Below are 19,560 nucleotides of genomic sequence, written 5' to 3' on the forward strand. Positions count from 1 at the left end.
AACAATGTGAGACGGTTCCCGCAGCAGCGGCTGTGTTAATGAGAGACATTCAGCCTATTAAACAATAAGCTGAGTTGTGTCTGCGGCAGCAGTTATGTTGGTGAAACGAAGCGACCTGTCTCAGACCGGGTTCGCGAACATAAAGCGGATTTGAAACACGGCAGAACCAATACCTCAGTGGTGGCGGATCATTGTTTCAACGCTGTGGGCACACGTGACATTGTTTTCTCCGAGACCAAGGTGCTCTGCAAACCCTCGGGCCACCATCAGAGATGTGTTCATGAAGCCATCCAGATATACAAACACAGACAAAACTTTAATCAAGAAGATGGATTCAGGTTGAACAATCATTGGAAGGATGTGATAAACCGCGCCAAGTTTTAACTGCTATGATTTTCACTCACCCACCCGGTTGTCATCGTCCGATAACTAATTCGAGCTCCTTTACTTGCTAATTTCTCCAGCCCCACCCGTCCCTGCACGCCACACCCCCCCCCCCCCCGTGAACTCCTATAGCTACGACTCGACAAAACTCCTTCCCTTCCCCCTCCCGTGCCTATATAAAGCCACAACAGCGGATTATTTTCTCACCTGAAGACGGATGCTTGTGTTGCGACCGAAACGTCGTGTCTTCTTTTATAAAAAATGTTATATCTACGTGACTTTACCGAAAGAACCAAAGAGTAAGGTAATGTAACTCAGAAGCTCGGAAATAACTGCTAACATAGGCAGATAGGATTGAAGCATCACAGCCAGTTAAGACTTTACCTGGTTAATAACGTCCTTCCAATGATTGCTCAGTTTGTACCCATCTTCTTGGTTGAAATTGCGTCTGTTTATATATCTGGATGGCTTCATGAACAAATATTTGTTGATAGTCAGTAGGTTTGCACAGTACCTTCGTCTTGGAGAAATCTATTTCATGTGTGCCCACAACATAAAAACAATAATCAGCCACGCAGAGGTGTTGGTCCTACCGTGTTTCAGATCTGCCTTATGTTCACGAACACGGTCCTAGACATGTCGTTTAGTTTCCCCAATGTAACTACTGCCACAGGCACAACTTAGTTTGTAGACACCGGGGTATTGCATGTCAGGGATCACATCCTTCACAGATGGGATCAGATCACGAATTTTACGTACTGTGTTGAATCGGACCTGGATCTTGTGTTCCCTCATGATTTTGGAAATATTTTTGGTGACCCCTGCTATGTATGGCAAGGTGATGGTTTTGATTGGGTCCTCAGGTGGTTCTCTCCCAACGGTTGGGGTGACAGCTTTACAGATTGTGTGGTCCGAATATCCATTCATCTTGAGGGCTTGGTGAACGTGCTCCAGATCACTGGCTAGGTGGTGATGGTCGGAAATGCAACGAGCCATATGGTGTAGAGTTTTGATGAGGGAATTCTTCTGGGCTGGATGGTGATGGGAGTCAAGTTTTAGCTAGGCATCCGTGTGGGTGGCTTTCCTGTAGACAGAGTGTCCCAATGAGCCATCTGGTCTCCTTTCGATTAAAACATCCAAGAATGGTAACTTGCCATCCTTTTCCACCTCCATGGTGAATTTGCTGACTGGGTGTATGGAATTGATTTGGTTGAAGAATTGGTTCCATACACCCAGTCATTGTATCTGTCAATGCTAAGTGTGATTGTAAGAGAGTCTTGTCTAAATTATCTAGTTCAAAACGGAGCAATCTTATTCTCTCTGAGATCAGGGCTAGGCCGGTCCTGAACAAGATCCGTTTAGCATTAGGAGTGTAAAGGCGATCGGTATTACCTTGGTGTCGTGGCATCTCTTCATAAAAGTGAGTGACTCAATCAGATGAGCCTTCTTGTCTCGGAGTCTGTTAAAAGATCTAATGGTTGTGTGGAAACCCTCCCCGTAGAGGTGGTTAAATCTTTACTTAAAGCTTTCGTGACTGCAGGAAATCATACTCTTTGGGTCTTTTGGTAAAGTCATGTAGATAGAAAAGTAATAAAATAATAAAAAATCACGTTTCGATCACAACACATGGCCTGCCAGCTCTGAACCAATTTCTCAACCACATGAATTCCATACACCCAGCCATCAAATTCACCATGGAGGTGGAAAAGGATGGCAAGTTATCATTCTTGTATGTTTTAATCGAAAAGAGACCAGATGGCTCATTGGGACACTGTCAAGATGAATGGATATTCGGATTGCACAATCCGTACAGCTGTCACCCCAACCGTTGGGAGAGAACCACCTGAGGACCTAATCAAAACCATCACCTTGCCATACATAGCAGGGGTCACCAAAAAGATTTCCAAAATCATGAGCAAACACAAGATCCAGGTCCGATTCAACATAGTACATAAAATTCGTGATCTGATCCCATCTGTGAAGGATGTGATCCCTGACATGCAATACCCCGGTGTCTACAACTAAGCTGTGTCTGCGGCAGTAGTTACATTGGGGAAACTAAGCGACATGTCTCAGACCGTGTTCGCAAACACAACGCGGATCTGAAATACGGTAGGACCAACACCTCTGCCGTGGCTGATCATTGTTTTAATGGTTTGGGCACACATGAAATTGATTTCTCTAAGACGAAGGTACTTTGCAAACCCACTGGCTATCAACCAAGATTTGTTCATGAAGCCATCCAGATATATAAACACAGACACAATTTCAACCGAGAAGATTGGTACAAACTGTGCAATCATTGGAAGGACGTTATTAATCAGGTAAAGTTAAAACTGGCTGTGATGCTTCAATCCTATCTACCTATGTTAGCAGTTATTTCAGACTCTCTGAGTTACATTACCTTGTTAGATGTCTTTACATTAACAAGCTAAATGTCTCACTACCATAGCTGCTGTTCTTCGATGCGGCAGTGGCACTCGTTGTTTCATAGGCTGAATGTCTCTCATTAACACAGCCGCTGCTGCGAGAGCCGTCTGACATTGATATGCTAATCTCTAATCTAGAGCAATACAATGGCCGAGGTATACCTAGCTCTGCGATCTTACATTTACTTGCAAATTCCATCTCTAGCCCTGCCCACTTACCCTTAGGTTGTACCCATCTCAATCCTTTATAACCTATGGCTGCAGTAGCTCTCTCGCCATATTTCTTCCTGCCTCAGCAGTCCACCTGCTGTATTTTTCACCTGATGACGATTGCTTGTGTTGCGATCGAAACGTCGTGAGTTTGTATTAATATATAACTTTTCTATCTACGTGACTTTACCGAAAGACCCAAAGAGTATGATTTCCTGCAGTCACGAAAGCTTTAAGTCAATAACTAACTTTGATTGTTGTACAATAATAAACAGCAATGCCCAAAGTTTAAGTAATTGTGATGCATATGTGGACGCCCTGAAGCATTTAAACTGTTCTCATGCACAGATTGCACATCGTTGAAAATTTACATGGAAAATCAACACAAGCCACACAGCAGGCGATTAATTAGTTCGCAAACAACAAAGCTGGTTGTAAAATGATCTTGCTGGAAGCAAAACAACTTCAGAACGTGGTGCACAAAAGCTGCACACCTTGCCTCTTTCAGAGTTACTACACTCCAAACTTGAAAACCAAACGCGCAGTTTAAGATCTTTTTAGTGGCCGTTTGCAGTTTTTCAACTTCCGTGGTAGCCTTGGTGATATTGCGCTCAGGGAGAGATGGAGCAGCAAGCGGAAGGTGCTTCTCTGCAAGTCACGTAAAACAAAATCTCTCAGTCAAATAAACATTTCTATAAAGCACAGCACATTGGTGACTTTGAAAACGGTGGAGAAATGAAAAATAAGTATAACCCGTAAAAACAAAGTTTTTCACTATAAATCCTTTATATGCGTGGCAGCGAACTTAATATAAAGGATTTAAAAATATATTCGCCTGTGGAGGACGCGGGGATCGATCCCACGACCTTTGGCATGGGAAGCGAGGGCGCTACCAACTGCGCTACTCCGCCACGGCCTGTGGAGGGGTTACGCTCTGGGCTCTTACACTGTGACGTTCAGCCAAAGCCATGAATGAGTTCTATTTGAATATATGTAAAATAACATTTTTTTGCCTAAAAAGTGTACAATTTTGGGAATTTTTTTTCACGAACATTAGTTGTCTCGCACAACGAGTCTGTGTGGAAAATGTCAGCTCGATTGGATCACGGGAAGTGGGTTAAAAAACGACCGAAAGATTTGCACGGTCGTAAGCAAGCAAGCAAGCACGCAAGCAAGCACGCAAGCAAGCAAGCAAGTGAACTTAATATAAAAGATTTAAAAAGGAAACCTCTAATTCATTGGAAATTTGAATTTGTTCCCAACTGCACCGTTCAACATTTGCTTTTGCCCATAGCTCCAGCAGAGTATTGAATTACATGACTACACGTGATTTTTTCTTTACCACTTGCCAATACACCACTGTAAAAGCAATTTCACGTTTGCACTTAAGCATCCGTACTATGGAAATTATTTCAAAGCTGTCATGAATACTAATGAAGTGCCGCTATGCATGTGACTGCCTACTTTTATTGTTATTACTCTGCTGTAGTATTATTATTATAGAGCAACATTTATATGCAAAGATACTTACACCGTGGAAGGCGAGAGCTTGTGCTTTTAACTTTTAACTTAAACTCCATCAATGTTTTACATAGTTTTGACATTGTATCAGGAAAACCTAATTGATCAGACTGCAGCGAAGAGCGAACACATGCACATGGAATGAGTATGCCCTAGTCTCCAGAGTCTCACGTGGCACTCGGCACGATGAACCTGGTGACCTGCATTAAATTCCTTGCCATGACTTACATAAGTGGCGACTACTATCTTGATGAACCAATGCTGGGCCCCTCTGCACCAACCCTTACGAGCTAATGTGATGAAGTATGGTCAAACAATCCCCCCCCCCCCAAAAAAAACCGATATGGCATCGGGAGACCTTCATCCAGCATTATATCGACACAAGGTTGGGAATTATTGTTAATAATAAACAACGTCTATCACTCCTAGAAATGCAGCCTCTGAAGGATGATCAGTGCCTCCATGGGTTAATTGTCAATCATACTCTAACCCCTTACCCCAGGGCTCATATCCCCATGTTTAACTCATCCCCATTGTACCCATTATCGCACTTCATCTGCTGGTTACCAACCACTGTTTGCATAATCCCTGGCCTGCACTGCACTGTCCAACTCCCAACCTCCCAGTTCACCGTTCCCTGGGCCCTTCCCACCCAATGTTCATTGTGCAATGAACTCCCTGGTTCCTGCTTTACACCCCAAGTGGCACACGTTTTCATTATTTCTCTCCTTTCCCGAATTTTTGCTTCGTTATCTCCCAGAAGCCTCATGCCTTGTTGTCCGTACCTATCTAAAGCACACCTACAGTCAATGTTAACCCTTTTCTTTTCAAACCTCCTCGAGTTCACTCATGCACATCATGCTCACCCACCAACTCTCTCTGCTGTTTATTGCTGACCACTTGGTGTTTAGGGCCTTCCAGCCTGTGCCCATCAACCGTGAAAAAAGAGCACATTTTCCAAGTCTGGGCATCTTAAATCGAGAATCACAGAGAGACCGAGATAAACAGTGAAAAACACGGACAGACAGAGACATGGAGTGAGAGAGACGCAGACAGGTACATAGACTCACACGCAGACATGGCATGAGATGAACACAGACACAAGGAAAGACACAGACACGATGAGAAACAGGCAGAGAATGAGGAAGTCAAATACACACATAGACAGACAGAGAGAGAGCTATAAAGACTGAAAGAAACGCAAGCATATGACAGTATACATGGTTATTGATGCTATTAATTAAATGTGTCCTCTATTTGTGTGGAATGCAATGCCCTGACTTCACCATGTTCGTGGATACTCTTGCTCGGGGTGAACAATCGACATTGTCGCCTCTACTCGCGGATACCGTGGTACACGCATTCCGTCGGCACTGCTACGCAGTCTCCACCTCGTCTCGGTCGTTTGGCATCTCTGCGTCTGTTTCTGTTTTCCCAAAAGACTGGTAATTGAACAGCAGCTTATTCTGCGAGCAAAATCTTTTATTTTAGGTTTTAGTAAAAAAAAAATCCAATAATTTGTCTTGCGTAGCTAATCCTTCACAATCGGAAAATATCAATAACAAAGTCTAATTACAAACAGATGTCAGTGTCTGTGTTGTTAGAACTAGTGCACGATTTGGCATGCGCCTTGTCAGTGTTATATTTAAGAAAAATTGGATGTCTCCGATTAAGCCCAGGATAACTATTTTATAAATCTAATTTAGAGAATTCCTTTTTAAAAAAACAATAACGGTGCAAAAGTAAACATGCTAGAGTTCGCTTTAAATAAAGTCCTGTACATTACATTCTGGGAATTACTCTGATGAACAATATACTGAGACTTTTAACACTTGTACCTATTATAGGAGCGTATGTGTGTGTGCAATGAGGAAGGGAAGTGGGAATGAACATTCATTTAATTTAGGGATGTCACAAAGGTGATGAGAGGTCAGGAGGGGATGCTGACAACGGAAAGAGACCACGTTTCTTCAAAGAGCTCCTGATTTAGCGATATTGTGGCCCAGGTGTTATAGGCTTGCAGTGGAGAACTTGAAAGCAAATTCAATTTTAAGAGCGAATCAAATGTGATCTTTACATTCGTCTCGTGTTGATCGTTGATCCTTGTTGTGGTTCACTGAAAGCTAGTTGTCACATAATTCCTAAGAGACAAATGTCTCGGGGGGGGAGGGGGGAGATAATGCAGTGCCACGCACTTTATTGAAGTATTGGAGAATTGTTGCTAACAGTTCTTGAATGACTGGACAGAGCCAAATGACGCGAGTATAGTTTTTCAAAGAGTCTTAGCTGAGAAGTGCCTCTCAAATATTTGCAATTTGTAATGAGTAAAATGTATAAATATATATTGTGTTCAACAAGCTATATTAACTGCTATGACATACGGATCAGGAAGTGGAGAGTGACAAATAAAATGGAGCAAAAGCTGCGAAGTGCACAAAAAAGTGGAGAGATACCTTCTGGGAAATACACTGAGAGACGCATAGACGAACACGTGAATAAGAAAACAAACACAAATGAGAGATTTCATATTGTCTAAGAAAAAGTCAAGTGGGCATGAGGAAGACACATCGTTGTAAGGGATGATGATTAATGGACTAGACTGGTGATGAGTGGCAGCTAAAGAAGGGGGCACAACCAAAGAGGATGACCACCGCTGAGGTGGAGTGATGAGATCAGCTCGTGCGCAGGATCAAGATGGATTGTAACAACGCAAGATGGTGAAGGAGGGCAATGACTTGGGAAGACCTTAACCCAGCAATGTCTAGAATACAGCCTTATGTTGATAATAATGATAAAGATCTAGCAAAAGTGATTCTACTCCTTTAACACCATTCAAATTATCCTAATTTTATCTGGCATCAAGATTACCTGCATTTGCCAACAAAATACATAGTTAATGTGTGGAATGTCTGGCCAAATGTCTCATTTAAAATGTCCCTGCTATTTTTTTTGGTTTATTGTATATATGTGTAAGGAGCATTCGCAGTAATCAAATCAATCGTGCAATTGATTTGTTTGAAAGCCAAGATACTGGATGCAATCTTAAAGCACTTTTCTGGATTTTTTTATTAAATGCTGTAATCCGTAGTATATATGGCAATGCTGCTCTATAAAGTTAATATGTAATAATATAGCATGGAAATAGCTGGCAGTACCAACAAGTTCAACCAAATATAAAGCTTGAATATCAATTTGCACATTAAATAAACCATAAACCTCAGCATTTCGATACATAAAAAACATCATTTATAAACTTCAACTGCAGTATATCCCATGTGGACGATATAATCTTCAGGCTCATCGCTTTAGATTTACAGAATCCTTCCTAATCCAAAGAATCTAACCTTTCAGCAGAAAACCAATGACATGATTGAGTGATGTGAGGATTTGGCAACTCACTGGGCCATGGAAGCCTTCATACAAAGCCTATCTTAGGTCTGTCCCTGTGGACTTTCCCTGGGCACAGTGTGTGAGGGGGGAAAAAAAGAAGTGCAACTTGGCCTGAAACAAATTTCCATTATTGTGCCAGTGACTGTGAAAAAGCACCATTGGGACTTCAGGTGCAATCATGCTTGGACCCGAGTATTGTAGACCTTTATAAACAGGCCAAATGAATTATTGTTCAATGCCATGTGTTTATATTCATTCAAATAAGTTGAAGCAAAATTACGCAAATGTTTATATAACAGACGAGGCGCTGTAAAATATATATTTGGCTGTTGAAAAAAATTGTCATTTTGTTTTACTGAATATAATATCAGATGTTTTCTGTTAAAATGTTCAACCTCATTCAACCTCCTCGACAGTGACATCCAGGTCCATGAAGGATGCACCCAAGAGCCTCACCTTTCCATGACCCCTATCGCTGAGATTGACCAGCACAGAGATTGCACTGAAACCAGACAAACATAGGTCAAAGAGAAGTATCGTTTTCTCAAGCTGTGAAAATAAATATATGAAAATGGAATATGCCGATTTGACTTGAAATTAAAAAGCTTAACAATTAAGATAAACAAAGTAAGCAGATCAGCGCATCCTTGGCACTGAAATTTCTTATGTTTTTTGTCATTTTCTTAAAAGTGCTGATCCTAACATTGATAAGTGTCAAATTCACGTTTTGTTATATCATAATGGCAGAAAATGTGTTATAATGACGTCTCATATATAACTACTATTACTGTATTTTCCCGCATATAACCCGCAGACGCATATACCCCGCAAAAATAACGTTTTGTGTAAAACAAATTTCAGATAGCCAGCACCTCCATATACCCCACATGCATTCATATTTTAAACGTCGTTACCGCAGCTTAACGTCTATCGCTTTAATACAAAGTTTACATTTGTAATACATTCCACTAGCAATTGTTAAAATTAAAATCATAACGTGCACAAAGAAAACAAACTAACCGGAAACGAGGAAACTTAAAACAGTAAATAAGTAACAAAAGTAAATATCCAATAAATAAGTAACACATAACTGGTAGATAAGTAAGTAAGCGTACCGTTAGGCTTACCAGCATTCAACCTCATCATATTACAGCTACTGGACCGGTAGTACAGTTTTAGCACTGGTAGATTGCGCACTGCGCAGATAATAGCGGCACTATGGTAACGTCCATTGCCTCCTGGCAACAAAGCCATTGGAAGTTTGAAACAAAGCTCGTGGTCGCGACTATATAGCGCTCAGCCAATAGCAGCGGCCTAAAAGACTCAGCAATTATGATTCCGCGTCTGGTAGATGCTTGTAAAGGCCCTTCCCATTGTGCAATCCATAGCCTTAGCTGAAACTTTCGCACCCCCCTACAGCCACTGAAAGTATTACGGTAAACAAAGTGCGCCCACTTCAAACATTGCCGTTTCATTGTACAAACAATTCAAATAATTTAAAATGTGATAGCATGTGCAATTTTAGTGTGCGTGGTTTATTCAGCAGTGCTTTAGTCAAAGGTAAGTGTTGCATAGTGGATAGTCCTACCATGAAAACATTAAACGAGTTATGACATGTCACACGTGTAAAATATTTTTGGGATAGCCCACACCTCCATATACCCCGCAGGATTTGTTTTGTTTGTAAAAAAGTGGTATATGCGGGAAAATACGGTATTGTCCTTGTGAACACGTTCTACATCCTCATTTCTTGCTTGTTCCATCCCCATGCGTGTCATGATATTCCTATTTAAAAAAAAAAGATATAAGGACATTAGCAGTGCAGTGCAAAGTTTGGATGTGCTCCGGATTTTCAAATTAATCTAAAGAATTCGAAAATCAGGCCAAGAGACAATATTTCAGCGATCCAAAAAATATTTCAGATTCCAAACAAGGAAACTGACGTCAATACTATAACCTATCTTATGCATTGTTTTTATTCCACGTGGCATCGAGTAACATCACTTTGTTAGCCTAAAGACATATAAATGTTTAACATAAATGCAAATGATCTGAAAATCTTACATTTTCCAAAAAATATGAAAACGCTAAATCCATTTTTTTATTATCCAAAATGCATCTCTTGAAATTATTAATTGGATAGCATGTATATCATTGTATATTTATTTTTAATTTCCATCAGCAATACAGTTCACAAAATAAAAATATATTTTAAATAATTATTGAAATATAAAATGCAACAATAACTGATATATATTTTTATACAACAGCCTTACAGCCTTCTGGGAGTACATAATTTCAGCAACATTGACAAAATGAGCAACCTCTGGACCGGCTTCGTACATGCAAGGTCTAATTTACAGTCAGGCTTTCTGGAATCAATGCGGGTGAACTGCCATATGTTCAGAGGCAAGGCCCCTCTCTTTAAAATGGGTTCTAGTTGGATGGAAATCTGTACAATGCACAAGACAAATTTAGTACGAGCATCATCGTGAAGAACATAAGAACAGATCATCAGACATTGTCTCCTTCATATCTGTCTCGCAGACATACTTAAAAACAAAGCGTTTATTACACAATTATACGACTGCACAAATTTTACACTGGAGTGATTATAATATTTTCTTTGCAATCGTGCTTATATATGCATATATTACGTGAATACATGTTTATATAGCTGATATTATGTGGCTTTATTAATAATATTAATAAAATGGTTGATTAGTTTTAATTTATTTGCAATTACATTTTCATTATTGAATCAGTCACGTGCAGCCAAAATGCAATAAGGTGCACAAACACAAATTATATATGAAGGTAATGTTTGAATGTTTTATTACAAATCCAAAACAATACAGCTACTTTCGCGGTTGAAATTCACTATGATCCACAGTGCGTATTATCTGGTGTGACATATGGTACAGAAACATAGCCATTAACAAATTTACAAAACACTAGAAAGTGCACAAAGCATGGAGAGATGCATGTTTGGAATTACGTAAAGAGACAGAAGGAGACACACGTAGATGAGAGAACAAATAACAGTTAAATACTTATTTATATATGTTAAGAAACGTAAGTTGGCTTGGACAAGACACGTATGAGACTACATCCACCGGGAAGATGGAGCCATGAAATCAGCTCGTGTGTAGATGCTTGATGAATTATTACATTGCACGATCATGAAAGATTGCAGTGGCTTGGAAAGGTCTTAATCCAGCAGTAAATTGACCATGGCTGCTGCTGATGATAATGCTACAGTACATTCATGGCATGGTTCTGGTGAAGGTCAACATTTTCCTTGTAATGATTGCAGTTTTTATGGGGGGGTTTTATTGAAATCCATCTTTAGTGACAATGAATTGGCTGTTTAAAACTATTGCTGTCAACTTCAACCACTTCACATATAACTTTTCATTCGGTACCGCATGAGTGTGCTCGCATGCATTGTGGTGTAATATGAGCGCCTAGTAAGAGCTTACGGACGTTTCAACGTGCACAATTCACCCGCGGGTTCGTTTGTTACGCGCTGCTATGCTAAATAAGGGAAAGGAATACATTCAATATAATTTATTTTTTGTCATTGCAACACGCAGACTCAGACAGACAATGTTGACTATTGATGCTATGTAAAACGGAGTAACCCACCAAAAATACTGAGCGAAGTCCATTATGCTGACAGACACGTGTCTTCTTAAAGTAAAGTTGAAGCCCTGCAATTACCAGACCCATGTTGGCAGAAATGCGTCCACGAGTGGGTAAGTGCTCTACATAGAGTACAATTGCCATAGTTTGGCATTCCGCAGTGCAATTCAGTGCCACACATAGATGCATGGCAGTACTAGAGTAGTTATACGCTAGATCGCTTAAGTGGAAAAATTGTTTATGCAGAACGTAGTGATTACATTTATAGCGAAATAAGGTGTTGTGGCTGCTGGGATATATGGAAGATTGTGTTTTGTGTTGCCGTGTGAGTTGTTGTACCTGCGAAAGCAATGTCAGAAAAGTGGGTCAAGTAATTCAATGATGGAAAAATTGACATTGCTGACAGCCAAGAAGTGTCAGATCAAGAAATCTGAACAGAGAGTGGAGGATATGATTCAGGATGAATAGATGTTCAGAGCTAGGGACATTGTAGGCAGACTGCAAATTGACCACCATGCTGTGTAGGCAATTGTATCTGAATTGAAAATTGCATCTATATCCGTAACACACAACCTGCTGTACAGCTCAGCATTCTTAATACCTTTTTTGTTCACGAGGATACCTGATCACAACACATTTGCTTGTCAGTGTTGTGCTGATGTGTGACGGCCAATCGATGAACCCATGTTGCCCAACAGCAGTTATGCTTCGCAAATATTTGTTTGGCAATTTGGATTCTTATATATATAAAAAAAAACTTTTGGTGATGCCTCGTAAAAAAAAACATTGCTATGAATGTTTTAGTCTCTCTTTGTAAGCAGCTTCAGTGTGCATTTAAATATAATTTCTCATCATTTTTAGAATTTTGAAAAGAACGACCCAAGCAACGACCCTGTTAGTTGCGAGTGAAACGTGTATTCCAACTTCTAATGCACCACTTCATCATCACATGGCTTAACAGCAGAGTTCCCAACTACAATGCCCCGATTCTGTCTGCAAACCCTTTTCCGACGCCTCATCCAACATCTTCTTTGCACCCTCCCAACGTCTCATGTTGGGCCTGAAGTGCATATTGCACATGTAGTACCGTTGAGGACGCGTGGACACCCGAGTAGAGGCACACGTATTTATTTCACAACAGTCACTGGGGACATACAGTACTGGAGGGGGTATCGGCCCCCTCACCCGGATAGCTGGGAACACACGGCTAGCTACCCCTAGCCTAACTCCTAATCCTCCAAATACTGGGCTAGGGGAGGCTGTCTGGCCCGACACTGGTCAGTCGGGCTACGGTACCCGGAGTCCCAGAGTCCTGGCTCTGGTTCACGGGACCACGCCGCTGGCTCGGTCCTGCGCGGCCCTGACAAGGGCGGCGTCCCAGGGGAGTCCAGGGCTCTAGCTAGGCGATCTTCGGTCTTCAAGAGTTTACTTAAACATTCTGCCCCGAGCCCTCTGACACATCCCCCTTTATACTCCACCCCCGCTGAGGGGTGGGGCCCCGGGCTGCCTGGTGCGGACGTCGTTGAGAGCACCCCCCCCCCGTGCACTCACGTAGCCCCGCCCACTGTGTTTGTTTCCCATAAGCTGCCATGCATAACGGCTCTCTCTCTAACACCCCTACACATACAGCTCCTCCGTAACACCCCTACACACACATAAGCTGGCCGGTATCAGAACGCGTAGATGCTTTGCATCGTCGTGCATACAGATCATTGTGAATTGATTGACTGTCCACCGTGCTCATGCAAAGCATTTTTTGGGAGGCTTGGCTGACAAGCACATTAGTGAAAATGATTATCCTCGGAGGTAATTCGTTATTGTAAAGTAAATGGCCGAGACAAACTCGTACATTTTAGAGGACATGATTTTTTTTCTTCAAATGTGCATAAGGTGCTACTAGCATTAATAATTTGTATTGTTTTTTTTTGTTATCACAATGATTACTGCGCGTGTCAAAAAACACTTACAGTAGCTGAAAAGAATGAGCCCGCTGGTAATTTATCATTAAATAGCGTTCACTTCTCCCGTTTTGCATTTTGAAACATATGCAGGCAAAATAACATTTCATATATTTTATAAACAATGAAGAAAAAGAATGCTTATGCATGGAGTCTGTAATATATTCCAACATGCATATGTCCATAGAAGTGTGAGGAATATATGTGTACACATATTTATAAATGCATACTACTTCCGCATGGATCAGCAACATGGACATTGACAGAGAAAATGGAACAAAACCCAAAGCTTATACACATAGATTGGGGACATGCGGAAGTTGAATATGTCATGTTGACTCTTAAGCCACTGAAGCTATGCACTTTTAAATCTAGATTGAAAACTCATTTCTTTGAAACTTCTTTTTGTGTTTAGTTTGTTGTCCTTCCCCCGCACCTCCAATTACATATTCAAGTAACGTTCAGTAAGTGTGCTTGGGCAGGATAGGGTATGTCGCTACAAGGGATGATGGCTAGCATTCAAGAATAATGACTACAGTGGTACCAAAGAGAGGGAACGTGCTCCAGAGGATGTCCACAATGGAGATGGAGCAATAAAATCAGCTAAATGAAAATAACACCAAACATTAACATTACTGCTTCACATTTATTTTGTTTGAACATATAAGACTAATGGGGGTTGTTTGACCGTGCGACCCCAAGGTGGTTCGTGTGGGTTGGTGAATGGTGGGATTGATGAGTGGGAAGGAGACGGTGCTCGAACCGGTTCAGATATTACTCGCCGCTGATGTTAGCCGCACCCAGGAATCAAACTCAGGCGACCAGATTCATAGCCCTGGTACCGTACCACCCCCTACCCCCATGAATAAATAATGTCAAGCCATATACAGTACCCCGATTTCAGAAATGTCCCAATTATTACAATACTACGGTTGGGCTCCTGTCGTACAACCTCTGCAGGACTGCAAAAGCAAAACCTTGACTTAAACTCGAAGTCATCCATACTCAATAAAGAAGAATGGAGGGAAGATGACAGCCCAGTGTGTTGCCTGGTAACCAACAGAAGATGCTGCAATTGAAGGCTGCAAGCCAATCGTTTCTTTTGTATTTTCTGTTTTACTTTCAGGCAATAGCATTCAGCTTGGTGTTACATTGGAGTAAAATATACTGGTAGGAATCCACTGGTTCCACCAGCCCACAGGGGATTATTGTGTCCGTCCGTCGTGCAAAAAGGGGCTGGGTGAGGAGGGAGGGGCTGGGTGGGGAGGGGAGGGTGGGGAGGGTGGGGAGGCTGGGGAGGGGCTGAGTGGGGAGGGTGGGGAGGGTGGGGTGGGGAGGGTGGGGAGGAGTTGGGTAGGGAGGGAGGGTGGGGCTGGGAGGGGTGGGGCTGGGTGGGGAGGGGAGGGGCTGGTCACCCCGTGGTGCCCTTATAAAACTCAACGTTTAACCTACTCACTCCGGCTTGTGCCCGCCCTCACAGTCGGGCATATTTGCGGAATACACCACACCGCCGTTGACCCTGGCCATTGACCGAGCAACCCAACGTTCCTACCAGCTCCGTCCGCAGGAATGTGTTTTGGCGAGACTGCATTGGCAGTGGTGCACAAGCAGAAATTAACAACAAAACGCCCAACACAGTCGTCAACAACACTTCCTTAAAAATCTATAACAGGTGACGTTTTGGACAATGGCCCTCCTTCAGAGCAGATGATGCGCCTATTATATATAGTACTTTTAAGGCAGTGTGTTTGATGGATGTGAATTTATTTTTTAGTCATGACATGATACTTTTTTGTTATGTATGCACAAATTGTTACACTAATAAACACTCAATGAGTACATATATCTACAGGGTTGAATATATAAAATTATTGTAGAAAATGTGATTATAGAAAATGTGCCTCCTTTTTTACATATACCCTGCTACTAAAATGTGTCTATACATTTGTTTTGTATATATGCACGGTATGGAACAAAACACCACATAGAAGGAAATTATAAACTTCACAAGTGTTAACCACATAAAGGTACTGATCGGAAGATGGTACGCATGAAATGAGGATGCCATGTGATACAAATTTTACCTAATCCATTCCATGGAATTAAAAGGCATGCTTATTTATAAGTTGTCGAAAGCTATCTTCTTAGGATTTTCATTTCTGTCATTTCACGCAAAATCAATAGAAGCAATTACAAAATTGAGTGGTAATCAGTTTAAAATTCCCATTATATGCTTGCAATTTTCTAAACTACTGCTCATGATAAGAAAGACGTGGTTGGCTGCAATTGAATAGTTGAAAGCTTTTCAAGATTACAATCTGACATTTACTACAATGCCAGTTCTATACGAGGCTAAAGTGCCCTCAACCTGGATGGAAAGGGATACATTTTTTGCCGAATCATTAATGTTGAGATAACTTGCACAATGATGTCCAATCGCTGATTACAATTCTGGCGCAATGACAATACACCACATGCAGAAATTGAACGCCGTGGTTAGAAATTAGCAGGTATGAACTGCGAACCTCATTGATGTCGTGTTTTTTGGCCCGCCATTCTGCCGTGTTTTTTTTGCAAAAGCTATTATTTTCCAGACAGTCGGTCCCGTTCTGCAATGTTCAATGCGTGCGCAGACGAGTCCAACACTGCAATGAGTCAAATTTGCCAGAGCTGGGCACGGGAGCTCGAGCGGGGCGACGCAAGTACAGAACGTTCCCGCACATGGTGTCTCAATTACAGCAGTGGAATTGCGACGATCTCAATCCGGGGACGGCTCTCACTGAAGTTAGCGCTGAGTCGGCGTAAAATCAAATTCTGCCCTCTTCGTGTGGCACATTTTTGTTACCCACATTTCACGAATGGGCGGTGGAAAGTCGGGAACAATGTGTCGGGTATCTACAAGAGGACAATGATGATGGTGATGGTAATGATGGCAATGATGAAGATGATAATGATTTCAATGATGATTATTACGAAGCATTTTATGATGATGAAGCATACACACTCACACAAGGTAAAAATCTTCCCCCATGTAGCTTTATATATTATTGGGCCAAATTATGTCAAGAGTGATGGAGTGGTTAGTACACTGCAATGCAGAAATTGTCGTGGGCCTCCCATAGATCAACTCAGCCTTAAATGGGTGCCTGATTGTTGTATGGAGTACACATCAAGTACAGGTGCACAGTTGGCAAGAGTTGGTGGATGAGGAGATTTGCGGTTTGTTGTCTGTGTAGATGTTAGGGTTGGTGATTCAGAAATAGATTAAAATTCGTGGATTCATATATTATAGCTGTGAATGTTACCATTCTCATCATTAGCATCATAGTCAACTGTGTCTGTCCTTTGCGAAGCAGGTTATACCTGTGCAGACTCAAATAGTGGCTCTGAAGGGGTGAAAGCCACTGACACCCACACTTATATGTACGTATGTTGAACTTCTTTCGCACCGTACGTAGCCAATTGTGCCTATAAAGGCTACGTGGATATGTGTCTTTGTATGTGTGGGTTGTTGTTCACCACTGGGTGTGAATTGTCCTTCGCGCACTCTTCTTTATTACCATCTATCGATTTCCTTTTTGCTTGTTTGCATTTTGTAAGGCTGTTTGAGATGCCGTGGCGTATCAGCGCTAAAAACATGCAAATCCTTGAACAGCACTACAAGCATTGTATGAATGTTGAACTTCTTTTGCACCATTCGTAGCCGACCGCACTAATCGGAGTTGCGGGGTAAGGACAACAAACTAAACACAGTTCTAAAGAAATGAGTTTCCAACCTAGATTTAAAAGTAGATAGCTCCAGTGGCTTCCTAATACCGGAAGGAAGAATGTTCCAGACGGCCGCAGAAGCCCATTTGAAAGCGCGCGATGCAGTGGCCGTTTTTGTTCGATGGCCAGCCAAAAGCGCTCTCAGGATGACCGGAATTCGCGTGATGGTTTATGCTCCTAGACGAGATCAGCAAGGTATTGTGGTTCATATATGAATGTATGCGTGTGTGTCAGATGGCTCAGATGCTGATTGGTCAGCTCTGTCGATGGGAAAGTTTTTTGTCATGAGATCATGAAACTTGCAGCGAAATACCCTTGATCCTCCCCTACCTGGTAATTAGCTGTCAAACCGGGAGCCGAATGGTGCCACGTGCATTCCTCATCGAAAATTGGCAGCCAAATAAATTTGGTAGTGGTTTGAAGGAAGTTTTCCAACCGACGGAATTTACACGGGATTGGGTACTCCGTTAGAACTTTGACAGTTACCATCATGTACAGTCGTTTCAATTACAGACACTCAAATATCTGATCAAACTTTTACTATCTGTATCACACGAGTGAGTATATGTTTCATATTCTCTATTTTATTAATTTTGTTGCATATTATTTTGCTGTAAATATTCACAGTGGTTTAACGTGTAATTAAACGTAATGCATTTTTTGTTATTAAATCAACGGTTTGAAGAACACACATCAGCAGACGCGTTTTTAATAGGTAGCGCAATGAGTCGGCGCTTTTGGAGAACTACACTCACCGGTGACGGTGATTCAAGGTGACCTCACGAGAAATAACACACTTGCGTTGGAAACATTTTTTTGTTTTGTAGAATGAAGGTGAAGAAAGGAGTGACTCTTCTGTCCGTGGTGTCCGCAAGCCCGAACCAGTGGGGGGTGACTAGTGACATCGTAGCAGGAACAAAGCACGCCGTTGCCACCGTTACCCTCCGCAAGATACGCGGTGCCTCCTCCTCCTCCTCGGGAAGGTAAGAGACCACTCGAGCATACAGTCGACGTGACACAAAAACTGCATCGCATGCAAATAAATAAAGCAGCAAAGGTGAAGACCCCCCCGGGCCCGGACTTGCGCACGCAACTGCTGGCGGAAGCGCGGCTCATTAAAAAAAAGTGACTTGGCCTACTCTTCCACACTCGCCAGAGATCTCGGAAGAGGTGGGGGTACTCACGTTTTATCTCGCCACAGGCAAGGAGCGCATTAAGACAAGTTTATCCATTTGTACAGCTGGGTGGATAGAGCTGGGGGATTTCATGAACTTGTTCATTATTTCAACCACGCACCGGGAGATAAAACCGGTGGAATCTGGATTGTGGGTTCAGTGTGGTAACCATTACACCACGACAGCTTGTTAAAATCACTTTTCAGACATGGGTGAAATTTAGTTTGAGGAAGCGCTTTGCAATTAGCATTTTTTAACTGCAACACCGTGTCACAATTAAAGTATACATCGCCGGACACATATAACAGACACGAAAAAGAAATATATTATTATGATATCCTGTGCATAACTGGATTAGTAACTTCTACGTCCTTCATGTAGGATATCACTTACAATGTAATTGCATTAAATTCGTACAGTACTTGGTACGGTGTAATTCAACGTGGAACTATAGACACAAATATGGCTGGGGCACGGTGCTAAGCCAAACCAGCCAGCTTGTTTACTGTGTATGCACTTGCCCTGACAGCCTGTAAAGGGCAAATGGAGGATATCTGTATTTGTGGCATATAAACCTGACCTGTGCCTCCCTTAGGTCACCTGTGTCTGAAATGATTACCTGGCGTGGTGTGTCAACATCGGGCACGGGCTGTGGGGTGGAGAGAGAAATGAGTCCAGCCATTGGGAGCGGGTCCCCACCAGCCTCTCATTTGCTGTAATAGCCTTAAAAGTGCTCATCAATGCAAACTTACCCAAGTGGCGTGTATCCGGGCTGTTTTGCCGGGCCCTCTTTATGTATCCATGTACTGTGCACATGCAGTATCCGAAAGGCTTTGAAGAAATTATACTTTAAATGATGGCAGCATTAACCTAATGTTTGAATTCGAAGCGCCTAAACACACCATTTGCCGAATATGTAAGGGAATTAATTTAGTAAATAATGTATAAACGTTTGGGATTACAACGTTATAAGTCAATTGATGTTTGGGATGAAAATGACTACGTTGAATGGACTGGAAATGGTACTGATAAATTGTCCATTACGTGAGGATTTGTTTTACTTTTATGCTCAGTTAAAAG

General features: G+C 41.9%; 1 protein-coding gene across 1 annotated transcript in view; it reads left to right on the top strand.

Moving 5' to 3' along the window:
* LOC144719448 (transmembrane protein 132E-like) overlaps positions 1–19,560 on the top strand; it is a 150,550-nt gene that overhangs the window by 45,278 nt on the left and 85,712 nt on the right. The window contains exon 3 of the mRNA XM_078595363.1: positions 18,133–18,288. Within this exon, the coding sequence (XP_078451489.1) occupies positions 18,133–18,288 (156 nt within the window). The remainder of the gene's footprint in view (positions 1–18,132; positions 18,289–19,560) is intronic.

Source organism: Lampetra planeri, chromosome 6 (assembly GCF_965212315.1).
Source record: "Lampetra planeri chromosome 6, kcLamPlan1.2.h2, whole genome shotgun sequence".
Lineage (NCBI taxonomy): Eukaryota > Metazoa > Chordata > Hyperoartia > Petromyzontiformes > Petromyzontidae > Lampetra > Lampetra planeri.